At 35.4% G+C, this 17354-nt stretch overlaps 1 protein-coding gene across 7 annotated transcripts in view; it reads right to left on the minus strand.

The window, feature by feature from the left end:
* Positions 1-17354, minus strand: part of PHTF2 (putative homeodomain transcription factor 2) — a 134270-nt gene that overhangs the window by 80403 nt on the left and 36513 nt on the right. For 4 of the 7 annotated variants that reach the window (XM_060414649.1, XM_060414646.1, XM_060414650.1 and 1 more), the window contains exon 1: positions 11264-11401. In XM_060414649.1, the coding sequence (XP_060270632.1) occupies positions 11264-11308 (45 nt within the window). In that variant the 5' untranslated portion in view covers positions 11309-11401. Of the gene's footprint in view, positions 1-11263; positions 11402-14281; positions 14335-17354 lie in introns of those variants that run through there. The other 3 variants (XM_060414647.1, XM_060414648.1, XM_027968562.2) reach the window with 2 other exon arrangements.

Genomic DNA, 17354 nt, shown 5'->3' on the forward strand with positions numbered 1-17354 from the left:
ACTCTCCTCTTTCACTTTTCATCAAGAGGCTTTTAGTTCCTCTTCACTTTCTGCCATAAGGGTGGTGTCATCTGCATATCTGAGGTTATTGATATTTCTCCCGGCAATCTTGATTCCAGCTTGTATTTGGGGCAAAAAATCAAATAGTAAATTTTTAGGCAATATACCCTCTCCAGCTTTTTATTTTCGTGAATCAATCCTTGGTACTGAATTAACAGCCTTCTTTTGAATAAACTCCATGTGCCATTTGGCAAATGGCAATTTAGTGTGTAAGTTACCCTGCTAAACAGCATTTATAAATGTCATTCTTTGTGAACTATAAACACAGAGCAGGTTAACACCAGTGTTTTAGATACTTCAGGCCTTGTAAAAGCTGGTACATTTGCCTAATTTTAGACTGTCAATGGCAACCTACCAACTTATTTCACCACTCTGTCTGTTACCATGGTTAAAGATAAACTGACTGCAAGATATTTGGAATATAATTGGCAAACTTATATCCTTGACTAACATTTCTATTTTAAAGAAAATGAAAAAGATTAGAGACTAGTTTTCTAGTATGTCATAAAATATTAATATTTTTCTTACCAACTCCCTACAGGTATAAGCTTTAATCACTGAAAAGCTTCAACTCTCTTCAATAACGTTGTTTCCTAGATCTTCTCATAATCTGTGTAAACAACTACTTTAATTTTTAGGCACTGTATCTCCAGCAACTGCTATAGGCAAATGAATATTTCCTTCTAAAGGAATAAATAGTTCACCTACCCCCCCAAAAAAAAAGTCATAAGCAAATAAGAGAACTGCAGTATTTCAAAGAAGTTATGTACTTTGTAGACATTCCTAGTTCTGGCATACCAGAATATTTGCAAAACAAAACCAAAAACCTTCTATCGCCAAAACTCAACTTCTAAAGAGGACAAACATAAAATATTAAGCAATTGCGTGTTTATGTATTCATAATATATTAACATAGGGAAAGATACTTCAAAAACTTTAATAATGATAATTTCCTATTAATACTGTTTTTGTGAACTTAGTACTTTAATACTAAGGAGGACTGAATATGGATCCCCTTGGAGTGTGTAAACATTACCATGTAGCAGCTCAGAAGAACTTTGCTAGGAAAGAGTACAAGGTATTTTTTTTTCCATTTTTTTCCATTTGCTTCATCCACGGGAGCTGACTCTACTATTTCAATTAAGTACAGGTAAAGCTTGCTCAAAAAGTGAAATTCAATAATTCACAGTATGGTTGACAGCTCTCTAGACTAGGTAAAGACAAACACATAAATAAAAGCAAGACCTTGCTGAGTTCTCTCATCTCTCAGTGTCTCAGTTTCCTCATCAGTGAAATAAAGATACTAAAAAGGTTAATTTCTAAGGTACCTTTTTCCCTCTCTACATTTCTGATTCCTTAGAAACAAGGTTCTAACACAAGGCAACCTCAAAGAATGACAGCCTCAGGTCAAAAAAAAAAAAAAAAAAAAACCAGAAATAAGAGTTTCTGAGTCACTGAAAAAGCTGTCGGCAGAATCAGCTCACTGGAGTACTTGAATTTTTACCCAAAGAGAAACTTCCTTGAACCTTCCCTCACGTTTTGCTTCAGAGACGTCCTCCTTCAGTATCCACAGGAGATTGGTTCCAGTTCCTTACAAAAAGGGCATAATATTTGCATTTAACCTATGTACATCCTCTCGTTTACTTTAAATCATCTCTAGATTACTTACAATAACTAATACAATGTAAAATGCTATGTAAGTAGTTGCTTGTGCTTGGGAAAATCATATTTTGCTTTTTGGAACTTTCTGAATTTTTTTTGTTCCTGAACATCTTTGACCTGAGTTTGGCTTAACTTGAGGATATACAACCTGAGGATATGGAGAGCCCTGTGCAATGAATTTACCTATTATTTTACTAACTGATTAAACAATAAGGATGAGGCCAAAGAAGTGAAAATTCATGAGAAAAGAGCACAGGTAAACTACAATGTATTACAGACCAAATCACAATGAACACAGTTAAACCACAATTAACAGCAACCACAATTCAGGAAAATATTAGAAAGTGATCATCTCTACACCATTTGCAGTAAAAGAATTTTTGGAAAAAGTCAATTTTTTAAAAACAAGTTTGGCTATTTGAAGAAATGTATCAGAAAATGTATCAAATAGTATGGTTCATTCTTCACAGTTACTATGTAAAATTAGGCTGTATTAAACTTAAGAAATTATCCTATTTCATCCACTTTTTAACGCATCATTTGTTTTGTTCCTTCCTAAAATACCTCTCCTGAATCATGAAAAAAAGTATTTCAAATTATCTCAGATAAAGAATGACATTTTACAAAAAAAAGAAACTATTTGTTCTAGAAATTAAAGCAAAAAGCAAAGAAGAGAGCAACTAAATGCAACAAATACAGAGCTATCAAAAATACAAAAGAAAATTGCCCCCTTCTTTTGATGATGTCTATTTTAACAGATATAGAAATGTCCAATTTAAAACTATTAACCAAAACTTTAAGTATCCAAATTTTTCTTAATAACAACATTCCATTATTCTCAAGAGGGAACAGAAGAGAAAGTACAGAAAGAGTGACGAAGCCAACATGAAGTTGAAGGCATGGACTGGAATGATGCGTCCCCAAGCCAAAGAACGTCAGGGATTGTGTCTGCACAGAAGCTGCATGAGAGGCATGGACAGTTTCTCTTCTAGAGCCTCCCAAAAGAAGGAACCAATCGTGCTCATGCTGATTTTGAACTGCTGGCCACCTGAACCATTGGGAAAATATAACTCTGTGGTTTTAAGCCATCCAGTTTGTGGTCAATTATGAAAGTCCTAGAAATCTTATACAACTTCTTATAGTGTCTTGATATTGCCACCAAGTTAATCCATTTCATTATCACAGTAAATCAAACAATGAAAATATATAATATGGAAGCACTCTGAAAAACAGATGCTACTTAAATATGTGGCAGTGCTAAGTACCTTCATTATCATCATCATCATTCAATCATTAATGTTAAATCAATACCTATGTATATTAATTCTTTTATTTAAAAAAAAAAGGTGACACCCTTTCAAACACTCTCATAAAAGAAATTACCTTTAAAAAGCCCTGAATATCCATGTAAAGTGCAGACAGTATACCATGTTCCTATAGGGGTCAGACAGGTGATATAAATGAGAGGTGAGGTAGGTCCAAGGGCACATATATTCACCATGAGGACTGTAGCAAACTCGACAGTATATTCCCTAAGTTCAGATTTTTATCTGAAATATTCTGCTCTTTCAATGTTGACTTGATTTTTTAAAATTTATCCAACTAAGCCAAAAACATCTGCAAGTCCTGCATGGCCTTATGATTCTCCAGGTTTCTCCCTTCAATGTAAACAAAGCACTGAGCCCAGTGTTTGACATCCAGTAAATCTACAAGAAGCAGTAGGTGTTCTTGTAATAATGGTTTATTATCACCTCTGACCTTTGAATACTTCCAGTAGAAGGGCAGAGGCAGAAGCCAGACTGTAGCAACTCGAGGACCAATGGCTAAAGAGGCAATAAAGACAATGTAATGCAAGGAGATCAAACCAGTAAACCCTAAAGGAAATCAGTCCTGAATATTCATTGGAAGGACTGACGCTGAAGCTGAAACTCCAATACTCTGGCCACTTGATGCGAAGAACTAACTCACTGGAAAAGACCCTGATGCTGGGAAAGACTGAAGGCAGTAGGAGGAGAAGGGGATGACAGAAGATGAGATGGTTGGGTGGCAGCACCAACTCAACGGACGTGAGTTTGAGCAAGCTTTGGGAGTTGGTGATGGACAGGGAAGCCTGGAGTGCTGTAGTCCATGGGGTCGCAAAGAGTTGGACACAACTGAGCGACTGAACTGAACTGAAAGACAATAGCACAGTCCTTTCTAACGGGAAGCCAAGGAACAGTAAGAAGGATGAGCAAGGGCAGAAGCTGGAAGGGGAGTCGGGGAACACAAAACATTCTTTATTAAGGTTTCAGTTCAGTTCAGTCACCCAGTCGTGTCCAACTCTTTGCGACCTCATGAACCGCAGCACGCCAGGCCTCCCTGTCTATCACCAACTCCTAGAGTCCACCCAAACCCATGTTCATCGAGTCAATGATGCCACCCAACCATCTCATCCTCTGTTGTCCCCTTCTCCTCCCGCCCTCAATCTTTCCCAGCATCAGGGTCTTTTCAAACAAGTCAGTTCTTCTCATTAGGTGGCCAAAGTATTAGAGTTTCAACTTCAACATCAGTCTTTCCAATGAACTCTCAGGACTGATCTCCTTTAGGATGGACTAGCTGGATCTCCTTGCAGTCTTCCAAGGGACTCTCAAGAGGACTCTCAAGAGTCTTCTCCAACACCACAGTTCAAAAGCATCAATTCTTCAGTGCTCAGCTTTCTATTAAGGTTATATACAGATTAAATGAAGCTTTTTTAGAAGTTTTTTTTAAAAAGTTCACATTCAACAGATAAATTTTATAAAAGTTTCTTCAGTGTGTTTTTCAAAGCAACCTTAGTACAGGAGAAAAGAGTGGCCTGAAAGTCAGCAGACTTGAGTTTTGGTTTTATCATTAATTCATGACTACGATCAGGTTATTAGATCTACAGGCATCAGGTTTCTTATCAGTAAAGCAAAAAGTTTAACAGGAACTAGATGATCTCTAAAGTCAAACTATTTTGACGACTGCATAGTTTCTTTCTTCCTTGTAAATAAAATTCAAACTCAAATTATTTACCTTAGAAGCACCCAAACTGGAGAGACTGTGAGAATGGAAAATTTCAAGAACTTCATGACCAAAATAGGGGAGAAAAGTCCTAAGTGAAAAGGTAAATAATTCAGTAACTAAACTAACCAATCTATTTCTGCTAGGAAAAATCTTTATTTTTGGCAAGAAAGTGACTTTGAAAAGGAAATGGTGGAAAAAATGAGCAGTGACTGAAGCAAAGAAAGTTGAGGTTTATAAATTACACTTAATCATGTCTCTGTTGCATAAGTGTTAAATATCAACTAAATACCTACTGTTCTAATACTAGGCATCAGAAGACTGATATTTCAGGTTTCTTATTTACAAATAAGAATCTTTTTAGCCTCATGAGAATTTTTAGAATCCATGAAATAAACACTCTGAAATAAGTTAGGGGGACTTCCTCTGATCAGTGCATAGACTCTGAAGCAATTATAACAGAAATAACTCTCATTCATTGAAGGCTTGCCTGTGAAGAGCACTTTGCTAACACTTCACATATGTTATCAATTAATCCTCAAGTAACTATAAAGGACATGACTGAAGCAACTTAGCATGCAAGTATGCAAATATAAAGGACACTGTTTATATATATCATGAAAGTGAAATTCAGAGATGAAACTTATCCAGAATCATACATGCTTTCAAGAACAAGGATTCAAAATCTTTTGCCAACCCCAAAACCTGTGTTCTGGTTACCATGAAGACATACTGCCTCATACACTGGTCAAAGGGTCAGGCTGTGACTAAAAGGGAGCCTGAAGGTTTTGTAAAGCTAGTAACATTCTCTTTCTTGATCTGAGTCCTATTTTGTAAACAGCAAACAAACAGTCTTGAACACAAGCAATTGCTCAGTTTGTAAATATATATATAAATATATAATATATATAATAAATTATAATCTGTGTGGTTCTCAGTATGTATCATACCTCAATAACATTTATATATTCTCTATATGTTAGTTGGGACTCTTTTACAAGTAACAGTCCAATTTGAACTAGCTTCAACAAAAAGGGGAAACATCAGCTAAACAATTCAAGGGTCAGAGCTGAAACTAACCTCAGGGTGGAGTGAACCGACCACTGCATAGCATAGTTTCTTCTTTGTAAATAAAACTCAAACTCAAATCATTTTTAAGAGCGATACTGCATATTACTGAGCAATTCATAAACCAGTAATAAAAACCTTTTTAAAAACTGTATTCAAAGTTGATTTATTGCTTTACAAGCCTTTCAGGCACACCAGAAGAAGCATTAATCTCCTCAGCTTAAAAGAAATTGAGGTTCACACAGATTAGGTAACATACTCAATATTACAAGCTAACCAATATCACAAAATCAAATACAAATGCTCTTTTAATCACATCATACTATAAGGCACAGTAGTTTTAAATTACATTAAAGATTGAATGATTCCTGTAAGAATACAGTTCAAGAAAAAAAAAGAGAGAGAAAATGTGATAAATCCATTGGTCTGAGGCTCAGGACTTCTATGTTGGTAGATGTTAATCTTGTATCTACTCTATAACCATTCAAAGGGAAAAAAAAGGACTATGCAGGAAACCACATACCATTAGAAAGCATTTCTTGGTAATTATTTAGCATGCCTTCAGCTGCAAGGAAATTAAACTTCAAGTAGCTGAAAAAAATGAGGGGATAGTATCTCATACAATAAGAAGTTTCAAAGTAAGATATCTCCAGAGTTAGTTAATTCCATGGCTCAAAAAATCCTAAAAAATTCAGGTTCTTTCCATCTTTCAACTCTGCCTGTTGTTCCCCTCTGGGGAGTAAGTTTGCTACAACAGCTTCAGGCAGCAGAGATTCACCCAAAATGTACAGAGACAGGAAGCAGACACTGTATCTCATTTCATTCATTTATGTTAGATTATATATTTATATATATCACCTAGAAAATGCCTGGTACATAATAAATGTTATATAGCTTTTGCTATTATTATTGTTGGGTCTCCTTCTAAGATATGGAAGACTTTCCTCAGAAGTTTTCATATCTCATCAGCCAGAAACGGAATATGTGCCTCTTTCTAAGCCAATCACTGGGCAATGGAAATAGACTTTCAGACTGTCTTAGACTGATCAGGATTCATGCCCTCCGAGACTAGATATATGCTCCCAGGCCACACAGCTCTATAATCATTCCCTAACAAAACAGAGGTTCTTCCAACAGGGAAAAAGGTTGGGAATAGTTTTGGTAGGAAACCCACTGTATTCCAGTCCTCCACACATCCTCCTTAAGGAGCTAAAAGGAGTGTGGAGGCACCTCTGGGGATATTTCTACAGCAAGTAAAGTTTTTTGCGTGTACGTGGCAGGAAGAAACAAGTCAGCTCAAGGAAAGTAGGAAAGAAAGAGACAGATAAGACACCTCTGATGAAGCTCTGGTCTTAGAATTCAGTCAACCCTGAGATGCATTTCACCACTTTTCATAGTTTAGTTTGAAAGACAAAAAATGTCCCTTGTTTTGCCAAAGATAGGCTGAGTTGGATTTGTCTTACTGCAAATTATAGCACAGGTTTTTGGAAATGAAAGCTGACACTTAATACTTCTCAACCATCTGTGTGACCCTGGGCAAGTTTTTGCTCTGAAATGCCTTACATATGTCCTTAGTACACACACATACACACACACACAAGTATACACAACTGAACTTTACTAAAATGGTAGAGAATTTAATGTTCCCAACTATCAATAGTTGACAGTAGTTATCAATCAAGTTCATGATACTAAGGCCAGTTTCTCATTTAAACTACTAAATAAATTCCACTGTTGGCTCATATTTAAAAGCTATTAAACATAATTCACTCAAATTTTCTTGCTGGCTACTGACTCCATAAAAGCAGTGACCAAGATGTATACAGCTCTTCCTCGTTCTATAAAGTAAAGTTCCCTGTTTCACTATTTCTATACAGTGTCACTAGTGCCTCCTTAAAATTTGGAGTTGTATCTGGGCCACTCTGCTTTTACATACTCATTTCCCGAAAACATACCCTCATTCTCTCATAATATGATCTACATATTTACAATAGAACTCTACAGGTCATATTTTTTTAAAAGAAATACTTAGTGTGTCAATTATCTTTGAACTCCTATAACTTAAGCCCCTACTTAGGATGCCTTCTGAAAGATAAATAATCCCGTCTTCTCAGGAACAAGAAAGGAGAAATGTTAAAGAAAAGCACTGTACTATTTAAAAAAAAAAAAAAGTTCAAAAGCCCAATATTAATCAAAAACTATTCTGGTTTCTTCTATTACCATTCTTGAGGGTTAAATGAGTCTTCCAAATTAACACTGAAAATCACTTTGCTTCAACAGGAACTTTCAAATTCATGACTATAGATGGCCATGACAGTACAAAATGAAGTTTAGATTAGACACTAGTGAACTGTTAAAATCTCAAAATAAACCACGAAATTTATTAAAAGTTTTTTTAACAAGATATTTACCTAGGTCGTCAACACACATTTTAATACTTAAAACCAATTTATTTGTACTTATTTTCCTCCTGGAAATTTCCCATCTGATATTAGAATTCATGTTCACAGCAGTCCATAAATCAAGTAATGGTCTTTGGGGGTAGCTCATTTTCATTACTCAAAACTAAATTATGAAAATGTCACCATTTTCCAGTTAAAAAGGTGACTCTAAAGTGAGTTACAATTAAAGAAATATTCAAGAAAATGAAGTTGAAATTTCCCGGTTTTTATTTATAGTGATACCTCCTAGTATATAACATGAGTAACTACTGAATGACAGACACAAAATCAAAGAATGCTAAAATATTAAAACATTTACAATCACCTAACCCAGGACTTCTTCATGTGGGGCTTGAATCAGATGTAAAATTTTTTTTGTTCCTTATATACACTTTTCTGGAAATAAGAACCTGGAAACTGGAAATTTCATCATAATTTCAAAAAGATAAATGACTGAAAAGAGGTTGTGAATCATTAATTAATTCAGAGAAATGAGATTCAAAAAATCAAATCATCTGCTCATAGTCAAATAATCAGGAATATCAAGCTTCAGTACTCAAGCCTTCTTTTTTCAATGAAAGATGAACACCTCTGAAAGGACTTCTTTTTACTAGGATATATTTAAGAGGAAAACAAATCTGTATGATCTAAGAGCAGTGAAAGGAACTCTCAGGCTGATGATAAAAGAAAATACCAAGATGGCAGGTGACAGGCATGACTTGAGAACAATCCACCGAAGAATGCAGCAGGTGGACAGAGGGTTCTAAGAAGGTCATTCCCAAGAAGGAAAAAAACAAATTGGTAGAATACCCGAATGGGATTGACTATAACAAAAGTTCTCCAGTTCTGTCAGAGACTTTCAAGATCTAGAAAAACCAAGCAAAAAATATAAACTATTGCACTGAAAGGAAATATTATCACAGTATATTACATTGTAAATGATTTCTTATTGATTTTTGACTGTATAATTAGGATTTCATTTTTTTATGATTTCTCCCGACTAACCCGCCTCCATCCTCCCAATGACTAAAAACTCTGGTTAAATAAGTATTCAGGGCATAGGAATTTAAAACAACTACCTCTGGGAACAGAGCTCAGAGGCTGGATAAGGATAGGAAAGGCTACTTACAGGTGCTATTTTGTTTTTTAATAAGCCTTGAAAGATTAAGTAATGTTTCCAAGAAAATTAAATTTAAAAGCAAAATAAAACAATCAAGCAAATCAAATCTGGTTAATGGTTCTGGTGATTATGATGTGGTTATGATTGCTAGATATAATTTGTTGTATCTATTAGGGTTGCTCTGGAGAATTCTTTGGTTGCACATATCCCAAGCTTTTGGAAAAGGAAATGGCAATCCACTTTCCCGTGTTCTTGCCTGGAGAGTTCCACTGAACAGAGGAGCCTGGTGGGCTGTGATCCATGGGGTCGCAAAGAGTCGGACACAACTGACCGACTAACACACATCCAAAGCTGTTAGACCCTCAGATAAGAAGGGTGTTACTGTGCTTACTGAATGTGAATATAATATTTCAAACTCTCTGATCTTAAAAGAGGTCAGTTAAGCTAATACCTTCTATAAATGATCTTTAGTGTTTAATACCTTCTATAAATGATCTTTAGTGAAGTTTGAAATGTTTGCACATAAAAAGTTAGATTGATAAGCATTTCTCTCATAAGTAGAAATTAACAGAAAAGCTTTCAAAGATCTATCTGCAAAAACAATTAGTTTTCTTTAATTCAGCTTTCTTTAAGGTTAATGGAAATTTAAAAGTAACTTTAACACTAATATAGAAACATAAAAGACTGAACAGTGTGATCAACACCAATACTTCCAACTCACTGCTGCTGCTGCTGCTGCTGCTAAGACGCTTCAGTCGTGTCCGACTCTGTGTGACCCCAGAGACGGCAGCCCATCAGGCTCCCCGACCCTGGGATTCTACAGGCAAGAACAATGGAGTGGGTTGCCATTTCCTTCTCCAATGCATGAAAGTGAAAAGTGAAAGTGAAGTTGCTCAGTCGTGCCCGACTCTTAGCGACCCCATGGACTGCAGCCCACCAGGCTCCTCCGTCCATGGGATTTTCCAGGCAAGAGTACTGGAGTGGGGTGCCACTGCCTTCTCCATCCAACTCACTACTTCATGAGAAAAATGTGATACTGAATTATCTGTGGTATGTTCTACCCAGAAAGAAATAACATATTCAAAGACAGACTGTATTCTTGGGTTTGTCTAATCTTTAGTGTGCTAATTACCATTTATTTACTACTAAATTTTAAAATTGCCTGATTTTCCCATACAAAGGAAAAGCTTTAAATACCTAATTATCCTTTGTTAATAGGGACCTAATGAATAAGGCATAAAAATGTTTTAAACGTGAAAACAAACACAATTCACTACAGAAGTTAAAAATCTAAGATATCACATATAACAACAGTACATTTTAAAGAGTATAAACAACACTCTTTAGGAGTAAATAGGAGTATATTCAAAAAAAAAAGGCACTGGAACTTATACTTTGTAAAGGAAACATTAAATTGGTAAAGCTTATTTTGAAACATATAGCATGACAGAGCTAGTTAAGTAGTTATGACAACTATTCCTAAAATGTCAAATAAACATTTTAATATTTCAGTTTGGAAAATACAGTCTCCAAAGGTTTATTTTACTGAAAAGATTCAGCTGTTGAATTGTAGCTTACAAGAAAGAGATTAAACCTATAGTTACCCTTGTAAAATAGTTATAAAATTATAACAGCTCTGTTAACCTACCTCTTCTCGAAATTAATGCAAGAAAAAATGTAATGCTTTCATAACATGTGAACTGGAATCCTGGAAATGTGGTTTATAACTGAAAATAATCTAGATACTCTGACAATGTGGAGTAAAAATTAAAGAAAAATATTTTTAAGCATCACCTTTCTTATTTTAGGTAATATCTGACACAAATTCATCAAATTTTTAAAATATGCATAAAAAATATTTAAAAAGTAAAAGCTCTGGTTGTCAACTTACCTTCTTTTGATACCACACAATAGCATCTGTGACTTTGGACGCCATTTATTCCACTGAAATCACACATTCGTCATTTTAGGCTGTGCAAGAGAGAGAAAAACAAAGGACTTCTTGACTTCCACCCTCTAAAAGGAGACTGAACAACATGTATACATAGCACTCTGGTTACTTGCAGAGCAAGGGGTGTATGACTATACTTAAATTACACCCTTCCTCATTACTATTTTAGCAACAGGTTCTCTTAGGTAAACAAAAAATCAGTTGCCATAATAAAAGAAGGATCTTTCTACATGAATAGAACATTTAAAATTTCTTATAAAATAGTTGAATTTTTAAATAAGTCATTTAAATAAATTTCAGAATTTTCAGGGTATACAAGAAATTTTTCATTTATAAATTCACATATGATAGGAATCAATCCATTAACTCAGTAACAGATCAGTTGTGTTTTAGCTTCTATCCTAGGAACTAGCATCAATTACTGCTGCTAATGGATAGCTTGACAGAGATGCCAAAATTTATAATCACATTTAATTTTCCCTGATACTTGGTAACACAAAGTTGAACTGAGATCAAATAGCTGGGGAAACTTAATTAATGTATGTTAAATGCTAAGTGAATATTAGAGTTAATTACACACGAATAACTAATATTAAGGACTTTTCAGGTATCAGTTTGCTAATATTTAAAAATTCATCACAGACAATTTTATAACCATCTTCTAGATACTAAACTTAATGGCTCCTTACCCCTAAAGAAAATTAATTCCAGATTGATTCCAGTAACCTCTGAAATAGTTTACTAGTTTTTAATACCATACTGGCACAGGAGGGTACCTCTGGCAGGTGTTAAGCACAAGCCTAAACAGGTTCAAATGCAGATACTGGCCCCAGAATTCATTTTACAAACTGGGATCATCCAAGGCCAAACAGGATCTCAAGGAAATTCTGAGAGTCAAGAGCACCCTCCTCAGCCAATCCTGGCACATGCAGATTTGCAAGGGCCAAGTTCACCCAGAGGAAACAAAATACCAGAGGTTTTTATACTCCATTTTTAGGAGGGCATAATGATTCAAATATAATGACAATAATTACTGGCAAGTTCAAATAGTCAGATCAACTTCTAAAATTTAAGGCAGAATTTACTTACTGCCTGTATTTTTTTTTAACGTTTACTGAAATATAGTTGATTTATGATGTTGTGATGGCCTATATTTATGATAGTGTTAGAGACCAGATTACTTATTACCTTTCCTAAGATACTGATTATATCTTTAATTGGTCAAATTCAAGTAAACCATGTTGTGAAAACCTCATAAATTCCCACATATCATGAAAAGAGGAGTACAGAGTCAAAAGACAAGGATTCAAATGGCTCCACAAGCTAATACGTAACACTGAAGAGATCATTCACCTCTGTGACCTAGTTTCTTATATTTATAAAATAGGAACAACTGTACCTATCTATCCTCTATAAGATTCTTGTGACTAATAAATAAAACAATAACATAAAATGCTTTCCAACGTCTAATACATATCGATGCTCAATTATAATTATATTCTCAATTTTATATTTTAAAGTTCCCCAATTCAGTAACTAGGGAGTATTAATAGTTCATTTTTTTAAACATTGCAATCAGTTTAAAGAAGGAAAACAAAGTTCAATCATTTTTTATTGACATTTAAAATAAAATTTTTGCCTGGGAAATCCCATGGACAGAGAAGCCTGGCAGGCTATAAGTCCACAGGGTTCCAAAACAGTCAGACACAACTGAGCAACTAAACACCACCACCACCTAATTATCTTAAGACTGCAATGTCAATTCTCAACTATATACACACCAATTATTTAGAGACTTCAAAGTTCACATCCTCTGAACTTCCTCAGTCAAATGTGACTACCTTCATTTCTCTTACCAAGGTTTTGGGAGGAAGCTTGTCCTTACCAACTTAAAATCTCCCCTTTGTTTTTTCCTGGAGGCCTCTGGGAATATTTCATTAACTGTAAACAGATTTTGTCCTAGAGGTTTTCCCTTGATTCTGTCAGTAGACTACTCATTAAAACATTACACAGTCATTGTAACTGTTAAGACATGTGTATGTTTTCCAAACTGGTTTAACTCTCCTTTTCCCCCGCTTCTGTCCCCACCTTACCAAATGCAAATTACAAAAAATTCTACAGAATGTATGACAGTATCAATTTTTCACTTTACTGTCCTTTAATCTCACCCAATCTTCACTGATGAAAATTCCACATTATCTACCAAAGTAAAAATCCTTTTTCCTAATGTCCCACCTGTGTAAATACCATGCATTTCATATACAAAATGTGAAAGAATTTTTTTACTCAATCTATTAAATATGAGGTATTTAATACATTTAAAGAATATTTAAATTGTCACATATAAACAGTTTTGTTTTGTTTTTAAGAAAAATGCTTCAATGCAAGTTAGGAAAACAGTACCTGGTTCAAATAAAATTATGTGAAAAGCATTTTTTAATATGCTTTGGTTTATACTATGCTATCCTTGGAAATAAATTTCAAAAATCAACTATAACATTACCCTAGGTAAATAAAATGTTCTAAATATTTTAGTTATATTCATATGGACCTACAGAAATAAACTTTCAATTTTATTTAAAAAAAAAAAAACACCAAAACACCACCCTTCTTCATGTAAAGGTAAGTTCTGGTCCGCAAACTCATTTAACAGTTTCTCCACTGTGTCAACAATCTTTCAGAGACACTGAGTGGCTCATATCTATTTTTAAAACAGGTTTTACAGCATGCTAAGATGCATTCCTGAATCAGACATCTGACAAAGCATAAAGACACATTTAAGTCAACAAACGATTTCATTAATAATGAAGATTGTTTATAAAGCTTTTCCAACTACTTTAATTCTGACTGTCCAGGAAGAGATCTCTTTTATCATGATAGTTCATGCTAAATAACTTTATATGCTAAATTATGACACTAAGTTTAATTTACAGAAAAAAAGTAGAATATTATACTTACTGAGTACCTTAAACACAGGATTCTAAGAGGATTTTAACTTCTGATCAAATGACCTGATAGAAGGTATTAAGATATAAAAATAATCCAATTGTGAAAATAGAGCTAACCATAGGCATAACATTCAAATATTGCCACAGGCAGTTACCCTGAGCTAATTCTCTCCTTGAAGCTGCTTTAGTCACCATACCTTGTCAAAGCATTTTTACTATGTCAAAGTTATGACCAACCTAGACAGCTTATTAAAAATCAGAGACATTACTTTGCCAACAAAGGTCCATCTAGTCAAAGCTATAGTTTTTCCAGTAGTCATGTATGGATGTGAGAGTTGGACCATAAAGAAAGCTGAGCACCGAAGAATTGATGCTTTTGAACTGTGGTGTTGGAGAAGACTCTTGAGAGTCCCTTGGACTGCAAGGAGTCCCAACCAGTCCATCCTAAAGGAAATCAGTCCTGAATATTCATTGGAAGGACTGATGCTGAAGCTGCAACTCCAATACTTTGGCCACCTGATACGAACAACTGACTCATTTGAAAAGACCCTGATGCTGGGAAAGACCGAAGGTGGGAGGAGGTTGGATGGCATCACCGACTCAATGGACAGGAGTTTGAGTAAACTCCAGGAGTTGGTGATGGACAGGGAGGACTGGCGTGCTGCAGCCCATGGGGTCGCAGAGTCAGACACAACTGTGCGACTCAACTGAACTGATGTCAAAGTCTACACAAATGCATTAATAATGTAATCCTTTAGTAACACACTACAAAATATTATCTAAATCAATGATACATATTTGAGTCCTCGTTGTTATGCTATTCAACAACCTAGCATCACTCCCCCACTGCACTTAGAACTGTATTTAGACCCTCTGAAATCTCACACTACCCTACTTACCCAACATTATTGCTTACCATCTTCTCACACGTTTCAATCATACCATACTTCCTCCACTTTTCTACCTCTCTGCCAAAATTAACACTTCTTCTCTTTCCAAACAAGGATTTCAAGAAGGCCTTCTAAATTCCTCTTTCTCTACAAGTTTCTCCCAAATTCCTCCATTTTAAATATTTCTCATCCTGTTCTGTATTCCCATCACACTTAACATGTTCTGTTTTGTATAGACTTTTGTGTACTTGTCTGTACACGCCCCTACCACTATCCGCAGTTTTATTTCTTAGCCACTGAACCACCAGTCCCCCATAAGTTCTTTAAAAGCAATCCAATGTGTTTATTACCTCTGAACTCTCCCATACCTTTTTATATATAATAAACACAAATGTTTACAAATCAGATTAAACAGATGCCAACCAAAGTACCATCACAAATCAATGAATTTAAGGGCCTGTTGACTTTAAAAAAAAAAAGGAACAACACAAGAGTTGTCAGTTAAGTTTTATTTGGGTAAAATGAGGACTACAACCTGAAAGACAGCCTTTCAGGCAGCTCTGAAGAGGTAGGGGGCAAGGTTCGTATGTATGCGATTTTAGTGAAAGGGGGATATGAGTAGTTAGTCACACATTTTGGCAGAAGGCTGCTGCTGGTCACAAGAAGGCTGTTGCTAGTCACAAGGAGCAGATGCCTCCATTAATGATTTTTTCCAGATGTGAGAATATACAAGAAATTGGGCTCATAAAATCTTCTCCAAGTATCTAACTATCTGAAGGCCTGTACTGCCAGTTTTTCCAAGAGCACAGAGTGCCTCATTCCAGATCCCCGCCCTGAATTCCTCTCAGGGTGTGTTGAAGGTCAGTGGCTAACAACTTCATTCTTGTAGTGTCAGAAGGAGAGGGACAATTTTTAGTAGACAGGCCAAAATTAAAAACTCTACCTGTCAAACTCCTGTACTACCTCAACATGAATATAAACAGAGAAACATTTTTCCTAATAGTAAAAGATACAAAACTATAGTGAAGTATAATTAATATAGTTGGTTTATTAGCTGACATATCAACCAACAAATATATAATGATTTGCAAACCTATGAAGTACAATGCTATAGTTAAATATAACTCAGCTGCATCCTCCAAGGCTAAAATAAGTAATTTTTAGACTTCAGAAACTAGGAACAAGGCAGTTTTCTCTTTAAAAACAAACAAACAAACACTAATGGCACAAACCAAATTTTTCCATACTGCTACTGAACTTAGGAAAAAGTGAAATTCTGGTAGAAGGAATGTGGTATGGACAGAAGGAAAACTTCCACTAGTTTCAGGGTGGCTATGTTCTAATCATGTGCCCTACAGATCGCTCCAGTTTCTTGAAAGCTTACAAAATAATTCATCTGGAACAGACTTTATTTCATGGAGATGTTGTGAAGAATAAACATCACAAACTATATGTTTAAAATTGTTTTTAATCTTAGGATAGAAAAAACAAATGCAAAAAGAGGTCTAAAAGGTACACACTTTCTATTATACCAGTTCATAAAAGGAGTATTTGAAATTTTTATTTTCCTTCATGGAAACACCACATAGTCCACGTTTTGGGGGCTAGTAGATAACACCTAAGTTAAGAAAAATTAGTCTTTTCCAGCAAATCTGGAAGACCCAGCAGTGGCCACAGGATGGGAAAAAGTCAGTCCTCATCCCAGTTCCCAAGAAGGGCAGTATCAAAGAATGCTCAAACCATCAGACAGTTGCACTCATCTCCCATGCTAGTAAGGTCATGCTTAAAATCTTGCATGCTAGGCTTCAGCATTACAAGAACCAAGAACTTCCAAACGACCAAGTTGGGTTTAGAAAAGGCAGAGGAACCAGATATCAAATCAAATTGCCAACATTCGCTGAATCATAGAGAAAGCAACGGAATTTCAGAAAACCATCTACCTCTGTTTCATCAGTTACACTAAAGCCTTTGACTGTGTTAATCATAACAAACAGTAGAAAGCTCTTAAAAGAGATGGGAATACCAGACCACCTTACCTGACTCTGGGAAACCTGTATGTGGGTCAAGGAGCAACAATTAGAACCCTGTATGGAACAACTAACTGGTTCAGGATTGAGAAAGGAATACGACAGGGTTGTCTGCCTGTCACCCTGTTTATTTAACTTACACACTGAGTATATCTTGAGAAAGGTC

This window comes from Ovis aries, chromosome 4 (genome assembly GCF_016772045.2).
Source record: "Ovis aries strain OAR_USU_Benz2616 breed Rambouillet chromosome 4, ARS-UI_Ramb_v3.0, whole genome shotgun sequence".
In the NCBI taxonomy this organism is placed as follows: Eukaryota; Metazoa; Chordata; class Mammalia; order Artiodactyla; family Bovidae; genus Ovis; species Ovis aries.